General features: G+C 45.1%; 2 protein-coding genes across 12 annotated transcripts in view; one reads left to right on the top strand and one right to left on the bottom strand.

Annotated features, from left to right (window-relative positions):
- The window catches only part of EDAR (ectodysplasin A receptor), a 97533-nt gene that overhangs the window by 55204 nt on the left and 24488 nt on the right, over positions 1 to 17841 (top strand). For 9 of the 11 annotated variants that reach the window (XR_002776277.1, XM_023520497.1, XM_023520496.1 and 6 more), the window contains 4 exons: positions 2849 to 2917; positions 3718 to 3840; positions 4112 to 4293; positions 17511 to 17596. Coding sequence is in view for 10 of the 11 variants with exons in the window: in XM_023520497.1 (XP_023376265.1) it covers positions 2849 to 2917; positions 3718 to 3840; positions 4112 to 4293; positions 17511 to 17596 (460 nt within the window). In the remaining variant the exon portion in view is untranslated. Of the gene's footprint in view, positions 1 to 1946; positions 2178 to 2481; positions 2615 to 2848; positions 2918 to 3717; positions 3841 to 4111; positions 4294 to 17510; positions 17597 to 17841 lie in introns of those variants that run through there. The other 2 variants (XM_023520499.1, XM_011375287.2) reach the window with 2 other exon arrangements.
- The window catches only part of CCDC138 (coiled-coil domain containing 138), a 162857-nt gene that overhangs the window by 31483 nt on the left and 113533 nt on the right, over positions 1 to 17841 (bottom strand). The gene's annotated exons all lie outside the window — the stretch shown is intronic.

Raw genomic sequence — 17841 nt, forward strand, 5'->3', positions numbered from 1 at the left:
AGGACTGGGAGGAGCTCAGGCCCTACCAGCCCCCAGGCTGGGCTTCCTCCGGAGTGCAGAACTGCATTCTGCAAAGGCCAGCCAGACCTCAGGAACGGAATCCTAACCAGAAGGCTGCCCTCAGCTTCCTTCCTCGACCCCACTTGCCATCTTAGAGAATTGAAAATAATGAAAACCCATCCAAACTTTTTGTTTGGCTTTGTATATTTATTTATTTTTCTTTTTGTCTTCTGTTAGCCTGGGAACACCTTTAAGGAGCCTTTCAGTAAGTGCTCTCGGTTGACACTAAAGTGAGACCCAGGCCTCCTAGTGCTTACAAGGAAGCCCTCCCAGGATCAGCTATAATTAGAAGTCAATTAAATTAGAACCCTTAGCAATGTTCTTGGAAGGCTTCCAGGCAGCTTTCCTCAGGAGAGCCTCTGGCCCGACTCAGTGGAAACTCATCTTTGCTGCCCACCATCCTGAAGCAAAAGCCAGGCTGTCAGCCAAGATGCTGGCTCCTAAGTTCCCTTTCAACCTTTGTTTGCACCTTACCCTTCCCACCTGGTGAGGCTGCAGGTGGGGCCTCCCTCTGTCTTCCACCCTGCCTACTAGGAGGAAAGCACCCAGGATTTCACTGAGGGGTAGTTGGGCGCTCTAATTTCACCTTAGTCCACTTAGTGTTTTTCAAATGTAAATGTGGTAGTGAATTGCAAGACGGTGTGCTAGAAAGTTCAAAAAGGCAGCTTTTGTATCTCTTCAAGAAATTCCTTGAAACCTAACCTTTCCCCAAAGGCCACCTAATGGTACTCACCAGGTGAGAGACTTGTCCAATGAAACTGTGCCAACAGGGGAAAATCCTGGGAAAGATCTGGGCCCCCGTGACGTCCTTCCCCAACCCCTCCTCTGAGCAATCAGAGATGTGCTTCTTCCCAAAGGAAATCTCTTTCTTGTGTTTTCCTCCGATCAGAGTTCATATGTACTCTTCTAAATCATTCTGACTACAGGCACTCTATCAAAAGGGAATGTTCCCCATAACCTCCTCTCAATCTTTAGTCACTCCACCCTATTTCACTCCCTGCCAAAAAATCTTTGTTGAAATTGTAGTGGATGTCACTCCAGATCTGCTTTTATGTACACAGACACTTTTACAAATATGAACCCAGGCCATTCTACGTGAGTATTCCTGGAGTTCCCCTGCATGGCGCTCCAATGGATTTTTTGTTAGTTGTAATAATAAATAAGCAGGATAGCTAAAGCCCCATTTGATTTTATCCAGTCTCTTATGGGAAGCATGAGTGCTTGCTGCTCCCAGCAAGAGGCAGGACCAAGGAGCGTTGCCGCTGGACAGGCATCCTCGGGATACGGGGAGCAGAGCTACGTGCTCCCTGGAAGGCCAGCAAATCTGGGAGGCAGGCAGGCTCAAAGCTTGTCCCTCACTGGCCTGTCACTACAAATTTATGCATTGGGCAGTTCTCATATATGTGCATTCTCTTCCCCAGAATCTCACAGAGCAAAGTTCTAAATCTTGGGGTGGAGGAGGTTTAGAAAAGAAGACCGTGTCTGTATGTGTGTACATTCGGGGAGTTTACTTCTCCTCAGTACCAGCCCCACCCAGCCGCCCTACTAACTGGCCCCTGGCTATCCCACCCTGACCCTTCCTGAACCCCTGAGTTACAGAGCCCTCCTCTTTCCCAAACTTAACCTCCTTATTTCCAATAAATAATTTTTTGGCTGCTTTTCTCCTTAATGCCTTTAGGATATTGTAAAGACAAAGTTCAGGGCTTTTCTCCTTAAAAAAAAAAAAAAAAAAGAATGGATTTCCCATTTATCGGTCTCCTGCTTTGAGTTCTTGCACAGCCTTTTTGTGTGTGGTATTTTAGGATTGTGGGTTTCCAAGAGCAATGATGGCTCACCAAGAACAAGAAGATTCACAGGGGGAAAGGTCAGTTTGACTCACAGTCTGACTCAGTGGTTGATTCTGAAGGTTTCTCACACAACCCAGCTATCAGAAGGCGGCGTGCTGTTTTTTCACTAATTCATCCCCAGTGTCAAAGCAAGATGACAGTGACCCAGTGTGAGGCAACTGGAGGACTTAGGCACTCACAGGAGCACATTATCTCTCTTTGTATAGCCAGGCTCCCCGGTAAAATTGCTTTGAGTTAGAAACACAGATTTCCCATTATGAAAGTGGAAAGGTGAAAAATAATACCTCCTCCTTTAAAACAGTGCGTAATTTAGTGGTTGGGGGAAAGTATCTGAGCACCTGGGCTGTAGCCTTCCTCTGTCCATCAGCTGTGTGACCTTAGGCAAGTCACTAACTTCTGTGGGCTTCAGTTATCTCGTAAAGTGAAAGTTAAGCGGTTGGACTCATACATCCTCTCAGTCACTTTGACGGATGACCTATTCTTTGCAAAGACAAGAAAGAACCTTATGAAGGGGCTAGGAGAGCGGGAAGTGGGGTTGGGAAGGAGTGAGCTGGATTCTGATTCCTGGCACTGTCCCCAGGGGCACCCTGGATCAGGGAATCAGCAGACTCTCCCAGCAGACGAAACAGCTGATCATTGTGCTACTTTAGCAGTGGCCCTCAGTGTGACCTGGTTCCTCCTCCTAGGAGTTCTTTCCCAGGGATGAGGTGATGCTAGGGGGACGTAACTGGAGTCAGTCCGAGGTGCTCGAGGCTCAGCTTAAATCTGTCTTTTCTTTTAGGGTGTCGCTATTCCCGTTCTGGTTGCTGGGAGGTCCCTCAAGCTCAGTGGGATACAATGAGGGCAGCTGACACGGGGTGGGGCTGGGCAGTGGCCAGCCAGTCCTGGAGCAGCCTCAGGTTCTGCAGGCCCCGCTGCTGCTAACAAACTGTGTCTTTCAGGTGAACCCACAAAAGAGGATGGCCCATATGGGTGACTGCAAACAGATGCCCTGGCTCCCCGTCCTGATGGTAAGTGGGTCAGAGCACCTGCCCACACTGCACCCTCAGCCCAGGAAGTGCCCATGGCAGCCATGGTGGAGGTTCCAGTGGGAGCTCCCATCCGGGCTGTGTCCTTCACTAACCACACCACCTTGGGCCCCTTCCTTGGCCTCTAATACCTCAATTTACAGGGCTGTAAAATGGGAACAACTATAAAAGCACCTCCTTCACTGAGTTCTGAGGGTGCAAAAAGATAATATCTGCAAAGCACTAAACAGTGCCCAGGGTTCAAATTAGACTTCCTGGTTGATGGCTTCCTTTATAGGGTTTCATAGATAGAAATGTCTTGAAGTGTGTATTTATGTTGCTATATACACAATCCAATGCCTGCATGGTGAGCCACAATGGGGGCCACACAGCTGAGAAAGCTCCAGGCCTCTACCACGGGGCTCCTCCTCGGGAGAGAAGAGGCCCCGTGTGGCAGAAAGACCTTCTGCTCCAGAGACTGAGAGAGGGCCTGTCTCATCATGACTTTCGAGAGAATGGAAGAAAGAGTCCATGGGTGAAAAGAGTTTGGATCAGGCCTTGAAGATGGGATGGAGGGGAGAGGAGTTGGTGGGAGTGAGGCCAGACTATGAGAGCAGGGCAGCCTGCCCAGTTTATTAGCTAAATTTCCTGGGGATGTGGCACCAACTGACTGAGCAGGGCCCCCACCACCAGGCTCCTTCCTTACGCGGCCTTGGGGGCTGTCTGGGCGCCGACCCCAAGTAACTAACTATATATGTGTCTTCAGGAATTATGGAGGCTAAACGACCCCTTTCTTGTGGCAGGTGTCTCTGATGTGTTCAGCCACAGCAGAATACTCCAACTGTGGCGAGAATGAGTACTACAACCAGACCACAGGGCTGTGCCATGAGTGTCCCCAGTGTGGACCAGGGGAAGAGCCCTACCTGGTAAGGCACGCTTCTTGGTTGCCAGACCACGTCTCCCTTGGGCCTGGTGAGCTCTCCCTCCTTCATGGGCTGTCATCACCCTACCCTGTGTTGCTCTATATATGGTCCCCAAGCTGAATCAGTGCCGTGTGCTTCATGTGCTCATGTGACTGATGCGCCCTCTGTGCCCAGTGTGCGTAGTGTACCCAAAGAAGTTTGGTCATGGCAGGTGCAGCCATGGCAGGTGCGGCCACTGTACTCACCTGTGTCGTCTGTCATCTTCCTCGGCCAGGCCTGTGGCTATGGTACCAAAGATGAGGACTATGGCTGCGTCCCCTGCCCAGCAGAGAAATTTTCCAAAGGAGGCTACCAGATATGCAGGCGCCACAAAGACTGTGAAGGCTTTTTCCGCGCCACCGTGCTGACGCCGGGGGACATGGAGAATGACGCTGAGTGTGGGCCTTGTCTCCCTGGGTAAGCATGGGGCTCTGCCAAAATGCATCTCAGGACACTTTCTGCAGAAAGCCCCAAATGTCGCATTGGTGAGGATCCCTGGGAACATAGCAACTCAGGGCTACAGTATAGCGTCACTGCTGCCATTCATTTGTCCTGTTCTGTGAGAGTAGCTTGGCAGAGAGGAAAGCATGTGTCTGGCATCGAGAAACATGGCATCTTGAATGGCACATCCCACCACCTTTCATGGACGGGCAGCCCACCCAGGCTCAGTTTCTTTGTTCTTTAAGGTGACATCGGTCATAATAATATCCTCTGGTTACCCAAATCAAACACATTTGTTGAATACTTACAGTGAGATAACACATGGAATTTTTTAGAGAAAAAACTAAAATTCCACACAAAAGTATTCTTTTTAGTATTCTGAAAAAAAATTGAGGGTAAAAGCCACTGATAGGAATATTCGAGTCATATGGCGCCTGTAATTCCACCACAATTCGATTATATATCAAAATCTTCCCAAAAAAGCAAGTGAAAATGCAATTAGGCTAAAAGACACAAGAAGATAGAACTTTCTTTGGTATAGACAGGACACTTTGCAAGTTCTACTTGAGATAAGGAAAGTACAGCCTTGACACCCAGTAAACACCAAGCTACAGCTGTTGCTGCTGCCTCCCTCTAGTGGCCACACAAAATAATGCTTGCAAGGGCTACCCAGAAACCAAAAGCGGTGGTGAAGGCTATAGAGTGGTCGAGAGGTGGTGGAGGTGGTGGAGGTGGTGATGATGATGGAGGTAGTGATAGTGATGATGGAGACAGTGATGATGAAGGTAGAGGTGGTAGTGATAATGGTGGTGAGTGATGGAGGTAGTGGATGTGATGGCGATGATAATGATGGAGATGCTAATGGTAGAGGCGCCGGTGGTGGTCATGGGTGGCAGTGGCGTTTTGAGTAGTTTAAATATACTTTAATATACTTTACAACCTGCTTGTGCACATGAAAAGAAAGAGGAAGAAGAAAATAAGAAGAATGTATCCAAATAAAAACGTTGGGCATTAGTCTATAAGAAAAAGAAAGTACAAAAGAGGCAGAAAGTCCCTCCAATTGAGGAATAGATTGAAAATGAATAACTCTTTCAAATTAAGAGATAGTTTAAACTCTCAGAAATTAACCTCGGTTCAAATTTGTTACTGAGAAGCACAAATCTTCATAACTTCCACCACCATCTCTCTGCTGGTGACCGCCCACCCCCACCTCCAGTCCCCAGTTTTCTGCTTCCATTCAGCCCTACCTCCTGAATTACAAATCTGCATAGCCAAATATCTGCTGGACAATCCCATGTCAATGTCCTTGACACAGAGCGTGATTCAAACATATTTTTCAAATGAATAAAGAGAGCTTGGAAAACATATTGCAGAATCTTATGTTTCAATACACAAAAAGCAGGTAGGTATACCCAAGGAAGATATTAAACTATTCTCTTAGAAGATAATAAAAATAAAAGTACTCTAGCTGGGTAATCTTTTTTTAGATATTTTTAAAATTTTTCAATTACAGTTGACATACAAAGTATTAGTTTTAGGTATATAACATGGTGATTAGACATTTATATAACTTATGCAGTGATAACCCTGATAAATTTAGTTCTTGTCTGACACTATACATATTTATTTTAATATTATTCGCTATATTTTTTATGCTATACTTCACATTTCCATGACTATTTTGTAACTACTAATTTGTACTTCTTAATCCTTTCTCCTTTTCCACCCATCCCTCCACCCATTCTCCCATCTAGCAGCCATCAAAATATTTTCTCTATCTATGAGTTTGTTTCTATTTCGTTCATTTATTTTTTTAGATTCCAAATATAAGTGAAATCATATGGTATTTGTCTTTTTCTGTCTGGCATTTCACTTAGCATAATACCCTCTATGTCCATCCATGTTATTGTAGATGGCAAGATATCATTTTTTTTTTTAATGGCTAAGTAATAGTCCACTGCATATATGTGCCACCTTTTCTTTATCTATTCATCTATTCATCTATTGATGGACACTTAACGTTACCTCCACATCTTGGCTATTGTAAATAATGCTGCAATGAGCATATGGATGCATATGTCTTTTCAGATTAGTGTTTTGGGTTTCTTCGGTTAAATATCAAAGGTGGAATTGATGCGTCTTACTTTGTCTCTTGTTATAACCTTTATTTTAAAGTCTATTTTGTCTGGTATATTATTGCTACCCCAGCTTTTTTGTTTGTTTGTTTCCATTTTCATGAAATATCTTATTCCACCCCCCTTTATTTTCAGTCTGTGTGTGTCTTTTGATCTGAAGTGAGTTTCTTGTAGGCAGCATATGTAAGGGGCTTGTTTTCTTATTCATTCAGCCATTCTATGTCTTTTCATTGGAGCATTTAATCCATTTACATTTAAAGTACTGTTGATAGATATGTAGTTATTACCATTTTATTATTCGTATTTTTTATATTTTCTCTTCTTTCTCCTCCTCCTCCTCCTCCTCCTTCTCCTCCTCCTCCTTCTCCTCTTTTTTTTTATATTTGGATTCATCTTGTTTGGGACTCTGCACTCCCTGGGCTTGTATGTCTATTACCTTCACCAGGTTAGGGAAGTTTCCATCATTATTTTTTCAAATGGGTTTTCAATTCTTTGCTCTCTCTCTCTCTCCTCCTTCTGGTACCCACTATGATGTGAATGTTGGTACACTTGATGTTGTCTCAGAAGCCCCTCATACGATTCTCATTTTTTTGTTTTCTTTTTTCTTTTTGCTGTTCTGACTGTGTGTTTTCTGTAACATCTTCTAAATTGCTGATTTAATCCTCTGCTTCATCCAATTTACTGTTGATTCTCTCAAGACCTACTTTTCATTAGTTATTTAATTCTTCATTTCTGACTGGTTCTTTTTTATGCTTTCTATCTCCATTTTTATGTTTTCTATCTTTTTTTGAACTTCTCACTGAGATTCTCATAACCAGTGTTTTGAACTCTGCATCTGGTACATTGTTTGTCTCTATTTTATTTGGTTTTTTTTTTTTTTTTTTTTTTTGAGGTTTGTTCTGTTCTTTTCATTTGGGACTTTTTTTTGTCTCCTCATTTTTTCTATGTATTAAGTAGAGCTGCTACATCATCTAGTCTTGGGGGAATGCCTTTATGTAGTTGGTGTCCTCTGGGGCCCAGTGGCACAGTCTCCTTGGTCACCTGAGCCAGGTGCTAGATCCAGGTGTGTCCTTTGTGCGAGTTATGTGTGCCCTCCTGTTTTCTTGAGCCTTGATTGCTGTTGGCACATTAGTAGGAGGGACTGATTTGTTGTGAGGAGTGGCTATGACTATAATGGATGAATTGGTTTGCAGGGGCTGACCCTATGGAGCAGGATTCCTTTAGTGGGACTCTGATGCCCGCTGAGTCTACCCTTTGAATATATCATTTGTGGGGGTAGTTGGGAGTTCTTCCAGTGTAGGCTGAAATTGGCCACCAGGTGTGCTGATTCTAGAACTTCTTGGTAGGGCCTCTGGTGCAAGCCAAGATCAGCTGCTACCTGTGTCCTGCCTGGGGCCATTTGGTATGAGCTACAAAGTGATATGCAGTAGGTTACCACTTATGCTGGGCTTGGAAGTACCCAGGAAAGTCTAACCTGCGAACTGAGGCTAGCTATCACTAGAGCTGGGCTTGGGGCTGCTTAGCAAGAGTTAAGAGGCATGCTGAGGCCAAATATTGCTTGTTTGGGGTTTTCAGACCTTTGAGAGATTTTAGAAAAGTCTGTAACATGAGCCAAGACAAGCTGTCTATATGGAAAAGCCACTAGAAGCAGCTTGGCTGGGTCTACAAGTTAGGTAAGAAGGGGTCTCAGGGAATCACCAGGGTAGGGAGAATGGTGTTAGCTAGGTTAACAGAGACTCAGATATGGCATCTGCTTTGTTGTGCAGGTTAGGTTAGGGGAGGGCTCAACAAAAGAATGATGGCTTCTGCCAGCACTCTCTCTGGGAGAAATCTACCTCTCCAGCCCTTGCCCTGAAGCCAGACAATTCACTTCTTCTCCATGTGTGCCTGGCACCCATTGAGCCGCTGCCTCAGCTGGAGCTCAGATTGAGTGAGTCCATCAGCGAGTAAGTCTGTGCATGGGCCTTTTAAGAGAAATGTTTGGGACTCCAGCCCTTCATCTCATTCAGCCACAATCTACACTGGTTTTCACAGCCAGAAGTTATGGGGATTTTTTTTCCCAGCACTGGATCCCTGGACTAGGAAACCTGGTGTGAGACTGGGTCCCCTCACTCCTCAGGGAGGACTTCCATAGCCAAGATACCTCTTCTAATTTTTAACTGCCACACGGAGATGTGGGACCAGCCTGTTCCTCATCTCTACCCCTCCTACTAGTCTTGACATGGCTTTTTCTGTATATCCTTAGTTATAAAACTTCTGTTCAGCTAGACTTCAGGAAGTTTTCAGTGATGGTTGTTCTTTAGTTTAGTTGTAATTTTGATGTCATTGTGGGAGGAGGCAAGCACAGCATTTACCATCTTGATCAGAACTCTAGCTGAGTAATCTTTAATTTAATTTAGTTGTCGAGGTTGTTGTGTTGTGGGGGCTCCACCAAAAGTAAGGTGTAAGGAGCAGAACTGATGCATTCCCACCCAATTACACAAACACCCATTGAGAGACTGCTCTGTGCAGACACTGTGCTTGAATGAGAGAAACTGAGTAGGATCTTGACATTAGATGGCTAGAATCAGTCTCTGATTACTACATAGTTCCTAGAATGTTATCTTGATTGTTTTTGTTATTGGTATAGATAAATAATTCATGCAGTTTCATGGATTAACTATAGATGTGCTGAGAAAAAAAAGCATCCTCCCCTTGCCATGCTCACCTTGGAGAGAAAATAATCCTCTTTGCAACTAACCCTCTGCAAAATAACTTCAACTTATTTTGAAAGCCTCTCCGTGTGAGAATCTGGCCTAACATTCACAATCTAGCATAACAGCTCTGCATTTATTTTAGTAAACCTTTGGATTAAGGACCTACCAGGTAGGTACTAGTGAGACAAAGAGGAAACACATGGTGCCTTCTTTTCAGTGGAAGAATGATACAAGAAAATCAATGACCACACATAGTGTTCTACAAATTGAGGAAGGGCCATCACTCCATGGTTGGGGTCAGGAAGGGTCTTAGAAGACTTCTTGGGGTGACACTGGGATGGGTAGGGGTCAATCAAGCTAAGTGAGACAGAATTGAGACAGAGGTCTCCATTCAACCCTTTGAGATACTCAAGCCAAAACTCAAAGGGTTGAACAATCTGACAGGACATGGAGCTGTGGGTTCCTGTGGTCAAATGGACAGTGAATGCAGGCAGGTGTGAAGAACTAGTGAGGGGAGAAAGAACCAGATGGAATAGGGCTCTGGAAAATGGTGCTGAAGACTCGAGTCTTTACCTTGATGCTGATGCAGGTCATAACACAGATGTATAAGCTGGTGTAGGAGATAATCAGACTGTGCCTTAGAATGATTCTTTTGGCAACAGTGAGGAAAACGTGCTGAGTAGGAAAGAGATGGAGACCAGAGATAAGGTGGGAAGTTGTGAGGACCAGGGCAAGGAAGCATTGGAAGTTGGAAAGAGAGGGAAAATGTGAGAGCTGGTTAGAAGATAACAGTGACTGGAGTTGCAGACCAAGTGCATGTAGGATGTAGAAAAGGAGATTCTAAACAGGACTCTTAGAGGTCTACCTTGGCCAGCTGTGTGGACAGGGATGCCATTTGCTAAGATATAGAATACAGGAGGAAGAAGAATTTTGGTGGGGAGGTGGAGGGAAAATGGAAGAGTTATGTGTGTAATTCAAGGTGGTTGTGACATCCAGACCAACATATCTAACACAGAGATGGATAAACAGATGTGAAGCTGAGGTTGGATATTGAAGTCACCTGCCTATTAATGTTGTCGGAGCCACTGGTCCATATAGGATCCTCTAGTAAGGCAACTCTGTAAAGGGCAAAGAGGGATGGGTACAAAAGGAAGCCTGGCCCATCACCACTGCTGGCTCTGGCCCAGCTGTGGTTCAGAGCCATGCATGCATCCCCCAGTGGTCTGTGAGATTCAGCCAGATTTTATTTCAGATCCAAAAAGGGCAGCAAAGTGATATGCAGTAGGTTACCACTTATGCTGGGCTTGGAAGTACCCAGGAAAGTCTAACCTGCGAACTGAGGCTAGCTATCACTAGAGCTGGGCTTGGGGCTGCTTAGCAAGAGTTAAGAGGCATGCTGAGGCCAAATATTGCTTGTTTGGGGTTTTCAGACCTTTGAGAGATTTTAGAAAAGTCTGTAACATGAGCCAAGACAAGCTGTCTATATGGAAAAGCCACTAGAAGCAGCTTGGCTGGGTCCACAAGTTAGGTAAGAAGGGGTCTCAGGGAATCACCAGGGTAGGGAGAATGGTGTTAGCTAGGTTAACAGAGACTCAGATATGGCATCTGCTTTGTTGTGCAGGTTAGGTTAGGGGAGGGCTCAACAAAAGAATGATGGCTTCTGCCAGCACTCTGTCTGGGAGAAATCTACCTCTCCAGCCCTTGCCCTGAAGCCAGACAATTCACTTCTTCTCCATGTGTGCCTGGCACCCATTGAGCCGCTGCCTCAGCTGGAGCTCAGATTGAGTGAGTCCATCAGCGAGTAAGTCTGTGCATGGGCCTTTTAAGAGAAATGTTTGGGACTCCAGCCCTTCATCTCATTCAGCCACAATCTACACTGGTTTTCACAGCCAGAAGTTATGGGGATTTTTTTTCCCAGCACTGGATCCCTGGACTAGGAAACCTGGTGTGAGACTGGGTCCCCTCACTCCTCAGGGAGGACTTCCATAGCCAAGATACCTCTTCTAATTTTTAACTGCCACACGGAGATGTGGGACCAGCCTGTTCCTCATCTCTACCCCTCCTACTAGTCTTGACATGGCTTTTTCTGTATATCCTTAGTTATAAAACTTCTGTTCAGCTAGACTTCAGGAAGTTTTCAGTGATGGTTGTTCTTTAGTTTAGTTGTAATTTTGATGTCATTGTGGGAGGAGGCAAACATAGCATTTACCATCTTGATCAGAACTCTAGCTGAGTAATCTTTAATTTAATTTAGTTGTCGAGGTTGTTGTGTTGTGGGGGCTCCACCAAAAGTAAGGTGTAAGGAGCAGAACTGATGCATTCCCACCCAATTACACAAACACCCATTGAGAGACTGCTCTGTGCAGACACTGTGCTTGAATGAGAGAAACTGAGTAGGATCTTGACATTAGATGGCTAGAATCAGTCTCTGATTACTACATAGTTCCTAGAATGTTATCTTGATTGTTTTTGTTATTGGTATAGATAAATAATTCATGCAGTTTCATGGATTAACTATAGATGTGCTGAGAAAAAAAAGCATCCTCCCCTTGCCATGCTCACCTTGGAGAGAAAATAATCCTCTTTGCAACTAACCCTCTGCAAAATAACTTCAACTTATTTTGAAAGCCTCTCCGTGTGAGAATCTGGCCTAACATTCACAATCTAGCATAACAGCTCTGCATTTATTTTAGTAAACCTTTGGATTAAGGACCTACCAGGTAGGTACTAGTGAGACAAAGAGGAAACACATGGTGCCTTCTTTTCAGTGGAAGAATGATACAAGAAAATCAATGACCACACATAGTGTTCTACAAATTGAGGAAGGGCCATCACTCCATGGTTGGGGTCAGGAAGGGTCTTAGAAGACTTCTTGGGGTGACACTGGGATGGGTAGGGGTCAATCAAGCTAAGTGAGACAGAATTGAGACAGAGGTCTCCATTCAACCCTTTGAGATACTCAAGCCAAAACTCAAAGGGTTGAACAATCTGACAGGACATGGAGCTGTGGGTTCCTGTGGTCAAATGGACAGTGAATGCAGGCAGGTGTGAAGAACTAGTGAGGGGAGAAAGAACCAGATGGAATAGGGCTCTGGAAAATGGTGCTGAAGACTCGAGTCTTTACCTTGATGCTGATGCAGGTCATAACACAGATGTATAAGCTGGTGTAGGAGATAATCAGACTGTGCCTTAGAATGATTCTTTTGGCAACAGTGAGGAAAACGTGCTGAGTAGGAAAGAGATGGAGACCAGAGATAAGGTGGGAAGTTGTGAGGACCAGGGCAAGGAAGCATTGGAAGTTGGAAAGAGAGGGAAAATGTGAGAGCTGGTTAGAAGATAACAGTGACTGGAGTTGCAGACCAAGTGCATGTAGGATGTAGAAAAGGAGATTCTGAACAGGACTCTTAGAGGTCTACCTTGGCCAGCTGTGTGGACAGGGATGCCATTTGCTAAGACATAGAATACAGGAGGAAGAAGAATTTTGGTGGGGAGGTGGAGGGAAGATGGAAGAGTTATGTGTGTAATTCAAGGTGGTTGTGACATCCAGACCAACATATCTAACACAGAGATGGATAAACAGATGTGAAGCTGAGGTTGGATATTGAAGTCACCTGCCTATTAATGTTGTCGGAGCCACTGGTCCATATAGGATCCTCTAGTAAGGCAACTCTGTAAAGGGCAAAGAGGGATGGGTACAAAAGGAAGCCTGGCCCATCACCACTGCTGGCTCTGGCCCAGCTGTGGTTCAGAGCCATGCATGCATCCCCCAGTGGTCTGTGAGATTCAGCCAGATTTTATTTCAGATCCAAAAGGGGCAGTGACTATGCACACTGAGCAGCCTGTTTCATGCTTACTTAGACTCACAGAGACTTTCTAGACAGAAAGGGCAAGACCTGAGACCAAAGCAGTAAATAACCCTGTCCTGTAGGCAAGTGCCAGCTCGGTCACTAGAAAGGCTGCTCTTTGGCAATGAAAACAATTTGCTTGGTCCCAGAAAGAAGTCTGACAATGATCATAAGCTTCCTGCCTGTAGAAAGCTTCAAAAGATAAGAATGACCATGTATAGAATTAGCAGGGATGCCGGCATCTGTACTCTTAAAAGGGTCTTTTCAGCTCTGAAATCTTGAGTAACTCCCTCTGTGCTCCATGAGAACAGCAACCTGCTTCTTCTACACTTCGTCTTCAGCACTCAGGACAAGGTGAGGCCTGGAGCACTCACTGAAAGAGTGAAGGCTTTTGTGCAGGAGACATATCTTAGCACATATCTCAGTGTGTTCTCTCATTCCTCCACGGATATGAAAATGTATAGTCAGTTTCCAGTTTGGCTCTGTGCTGTGATATGACTTTTCAAATAATTTACTCCCAACCTCAAGGCCACCAAAATAGAGGGCCCCTACTTAACCTCCAGTCCCCTAACTCCTCATACTGGCTCTAATGAGCACAGTGCTTTATCAGGTTAGGACCCCAAAGGCCTCTCGCTTTCTATTATATGCCTTAGGTTTTGAAAACAAAATGAAGCTTTCATGCTATGTCACAAAGGAGGATTATAAGGAGTTTTGGCAAGTTGGCATTATCAGCTCCATGAAAGGCTGTTTTCACTTCCGAGTCCCTGTGGCCCCTAGTCTGTGGATACAGACTGCCTCCTACTTGTCTTCCTGACACCACAGGTTGCTTTGGCCTTCTCTCTCTTTTGGGTTAGCAAGTACTCTCTCCTTATTTTTTGCCATCTCTGCTGTGTATCAGTATGTGGCCTGGACACTGGCTGAACAATGAGTACTACACAGGGCTTTCCTGTTGAGAAAGGCTTGTGTGGGAGGACCAAGGAACAAAACCTGAGAAGAGAAACAAGTGACAGATGAGATTTCATAACTTCCCCCAGGGCATCACGTCACCCATTAGAGAAGCTTCTGCTGGCTGGCTTCCATACCACATCCATCCCCTTCAAATAAGTCGTTCGAGGATGGCTGGAGGACAGGGGCAATGGACACAGTGGTTGATTCTACATGCCAACACTGTAGAGGGCAAGTGGCATCCATTACAAGCTCAGAAACAATAGCTCAGTGGCATCCATTACAAGCTCAGGAACTCCGAGAAAAGAGAATCTTTGGGGAAAATCTGTATACCTATTGTCTTGGAGGAAGTCAATTTCTACATGGAAGATTCTAGAGGCCCCATTTAATCTGAGCCTTGTCTTGGACTACTCATTTTAATCAACCCTGGAAGAAAAGCAGAAGAAAAAATAAAGAAAAAAAAAAAACTAAGGAAAAGTCAAAATGGAGACCAAAGAGTAGGAAAGTACACCTCTACAGAAAGACAAAGGGACTCTTTAGCAGGGTACAGATTCCTAAACGAACATCCAGCTTCATGTTGATGGAAGTCTGTCAGATGGAAGAAGTGAAACATTTACTCTCCACTCCTGTCTGGCCCAGAAGGAGAGATGTGGATATAAACTACACCATGAGGAGTCGCAGTTAATCCTAAAGAGAAAAACCTAACATTTAAAAATGTTCTGTGCAATATGTGTTAGGAAATGTGTGAGGTATTCAATATTCACACCCCCTGAGACAGTATGATTCCCTAACAGCCTCCTGGAGCCAACATTTTAAAAAAATTATAGTTTTCAATATTGTTTCTTCAACTAAGTTATTTACTACATTATACAGCTTCGTCCAGACACATACTCAGGACAGGAGGCACAGCTGCAGCCATGGGAATCAGATGTCCACTCAGGATAGGAGCGGTCAGCCTGCCTGAGAAGGTGCCTGTGTGCCCAGAAGAGGCAGCAGAGTGGTCCCAGGGTGGAGAAACCTCCGGTGTGCAGAAAGCGTAGTGGTCCCAGGGACCCGTTGGGTGCCCAGTTCTAAGCCCAAGTATCCTATGCCCACCTGGGTGGCTGTGGGTCTTCATCTAAAATGAAGCTCAGCACCAGAGCGCTAACCAGAATAAGCTTGGCTATGGGTCTGGTTTTAGAAAAGGGAGGAAGGATGAGCTAAACACCCTCAGGGCTTCTGTCAGACTTATGAAGAAAAACTTGGTCTCATTAATTTATTTTCTAATCAATACCTGCCTAGAACCTTCTCTCCTCAGTACCTAGCACAAGGTACTAGGAGTACAGGTATGAACAAGGCTAGCCCTGAGGTACTCCCAGACTAGGAATAGAGACTATCACAACTGCGGGGAGAAGAATACACTAGAGGGAGAGGTGAAAAGAGGACCAACTAACAGTAGTGTCAACAAAAGCTTCCTGCCACCAGTCTAATGCCAACAAGAGTCCCCAGTCCTGGGTGCGGTAAAAGGAGAAACTTTATTCATGTAAACAGTTTGCAAACCAGAGAGACCAGAGGTGCACTCTACTGAGACAAAGAGGAGGCTGCATTTTACAGAGAAAGTCTCTACCTTCGTCCCTGTTTGGCCCATTTTTATGCAAATGATGAATTTGAATATGCAATCTGGTGCAAATAGCACTGTCCTGATTGGTCGGCTTCTTGTGTTCTGACTGGTTGTTATGAAGCCACTCTGATAGGTTAGATGCAAATGAGGATATAGCTGCATAGTTTTGATTGGATGGAGCCAGTCTCAGCCCACTAGTCAAAATATAAAACCAAGAACTCCTTTATAAGGGTCGACTGAGCCTGCAGGAGGAGCACAGTGCAGGAGGCTGAAGGCTCAGTTTATAGCTTTCCTCTGAAATGCAGTGTGTGTGAGAGGCCTCTGTCAGCTATGGCTGCTGGATTCTGGTTATGAATTTGTGCTCGGTTAACCACGAGAAGCCCTTCTCAGTAAATATATTTCTTCTCGAGGTTTACAGTGGCAACACTGGGTCTAGATGTTAGAAAACTGCAGGGGGACTGGCCTGGCTGATCGGGAGCCTGTCACCTTCATGAGGCCACATGCAGACATGGGCCCCAATATCGCTTTCTGCTCCCATAGCGCAGATGGCTTCTGCAGGGTGGCAGAATGTGTTTTTGAGAGAGGCTTTTTCCAGAACGCTTAACTGTGAAACTGGTTTTTGGTGGCTTCTCTGAGGAGTGTTTTTATATTTATAAGATATACAGGGATCTGAGGATAAAAGGCTCTGAGGAAGGTCAGGTAATTATGATTATGATGGTACTGGTAATGATCAAGCTAATGGCAGCTAGAATCCGAAACTCCCCCAGCACTCCTGCACCATGCTACCAGTTACCACTACAACAGCAGGGCCTAGCTGTGCACAGCTAATAAAAAAAAAATAAAAATAAAAACCAACCACAGAAAAATCCAGTAGCAGAGAGAGGGTTTTCGTCTTTTGAAATTGCAATAAGGGAAAACATTGGCATCAGCTCACATTATTTAATGGATTTCTCACAATACAATAAATGGCTCCATGATCACCACTGAATTTGTGCTTATGGAAAACAAGCACATACCAAGAGAAGTGCCAAGCCTCCAGGTGGAAAGGCACCTGAGCCGTGAGCCCTGGAGGGGAGGACCAGAGGTGGGATGGCCTACAGAGAACGCAGACCCTCAGTGGCAGAGCTCTGTGGGTAGGGCGTTCTGAGAGTCAGCATGGTCATAGGGCTGGCATATCGACATCAGAAAACTCAAAAGGCATCATGGAACATTGGTGGGGGTTAAAGGACTTCGGACAGTCTTACCATGAATGATTTGTCTTTTTCTTTAAGTGTGTGCAACCCCGACATTAACTTATATAGGTGTTGTCAGTCAAATGCTCCCTCAGGAGAAAGCAAATACATTTCAGTTATGGCCTGGCTGTACTGCAGGATATCCCTGAGGTCCTCTGTATTGACCTATCTAGACACTGCTGTAGCCACACTTTGCCGGCAAGTTCCATTCAGTCTTAGTCAGCAAGTACTTACTGGGAGGTGCCAGTGTCCTAGGCATAGACACATCTGCCAGTAATCCCACTAGGCTATAGCTACAAGATGGGCACTCACTGAGGGGTTGCTCTTCCTCCAAAGGTGCCTGGGTCCCTAGTTGGCAAAACACCCAGAAAGCTAAACAGGGCATACACATGATGGGCACACAGAAATTTCTGGTGGATGGGGTTGAAGAAGATGGTGATGATATGCACACAGTAAACAAACTCGTCAGTGAAAGGAACCAAAAAGGGAAGATTTTAAAAAGACCCAAACTGGCCCAATATTAGCAAAAGAATACTCCATTCCAAGACAAGCTGAAAACCCCCAAGGAAACTCAGTGATCAAAGTGGGTTGATTTCCCAGCAGGACTCCTGATCCCATGGTGTCTGTCTCAGGCCCCGCTTAGATTATGCTTTGGTCATGGGCATGCCAAGTGGTCAGCACTCGCTCATGGTAACACCCGGATCACCAGTCTGTTTTGTCTTGTCTTGCCCTTCCTGTAGCTACTACATGTTGGAAAACAGACCCAGGAACATCTATGGCATGGTCTGCTACTCCTGCCTCCTGGCGCCCCCCAACACCAAGGAATGTGAGTGCATTTTGTCCTTCCATCAGAACGGTACTAGTTCAACATTCATGTCTTTTCATTACATGATGTGGTAGGCACCTAGACAAGTTGACTACAGTGAAAGCATAAATAAACTGCTCCCATGGCCTAACCAGTCAGCAGGTCTGTGAAGGAGGTTTACTATAGCTGAACCATGAGTCAGAGACTCAGGTCAGTCACCTTAGAAAAATGACCTTGAACAAGTCACATAACCTCTATGAGCCTCA

The sequence above is a fragment of the Pteropus vampyrus genome, unplaced genomic scaffold (assembly GCF_000151845.1).
Source record: "Pteropus vampyrus isolate Shadow unplaced genomic scaffold, Pvam_2.0 Scaffold269, whole genome shotgun sequence".
Classification (NCBI taxonomy): domain Eukaryota; kingdom Metazoa; phylum Chordata; class Mammalia; order Chiroptera; family Pteropodidae; genus Pteropus; species Pteropus vampyrus.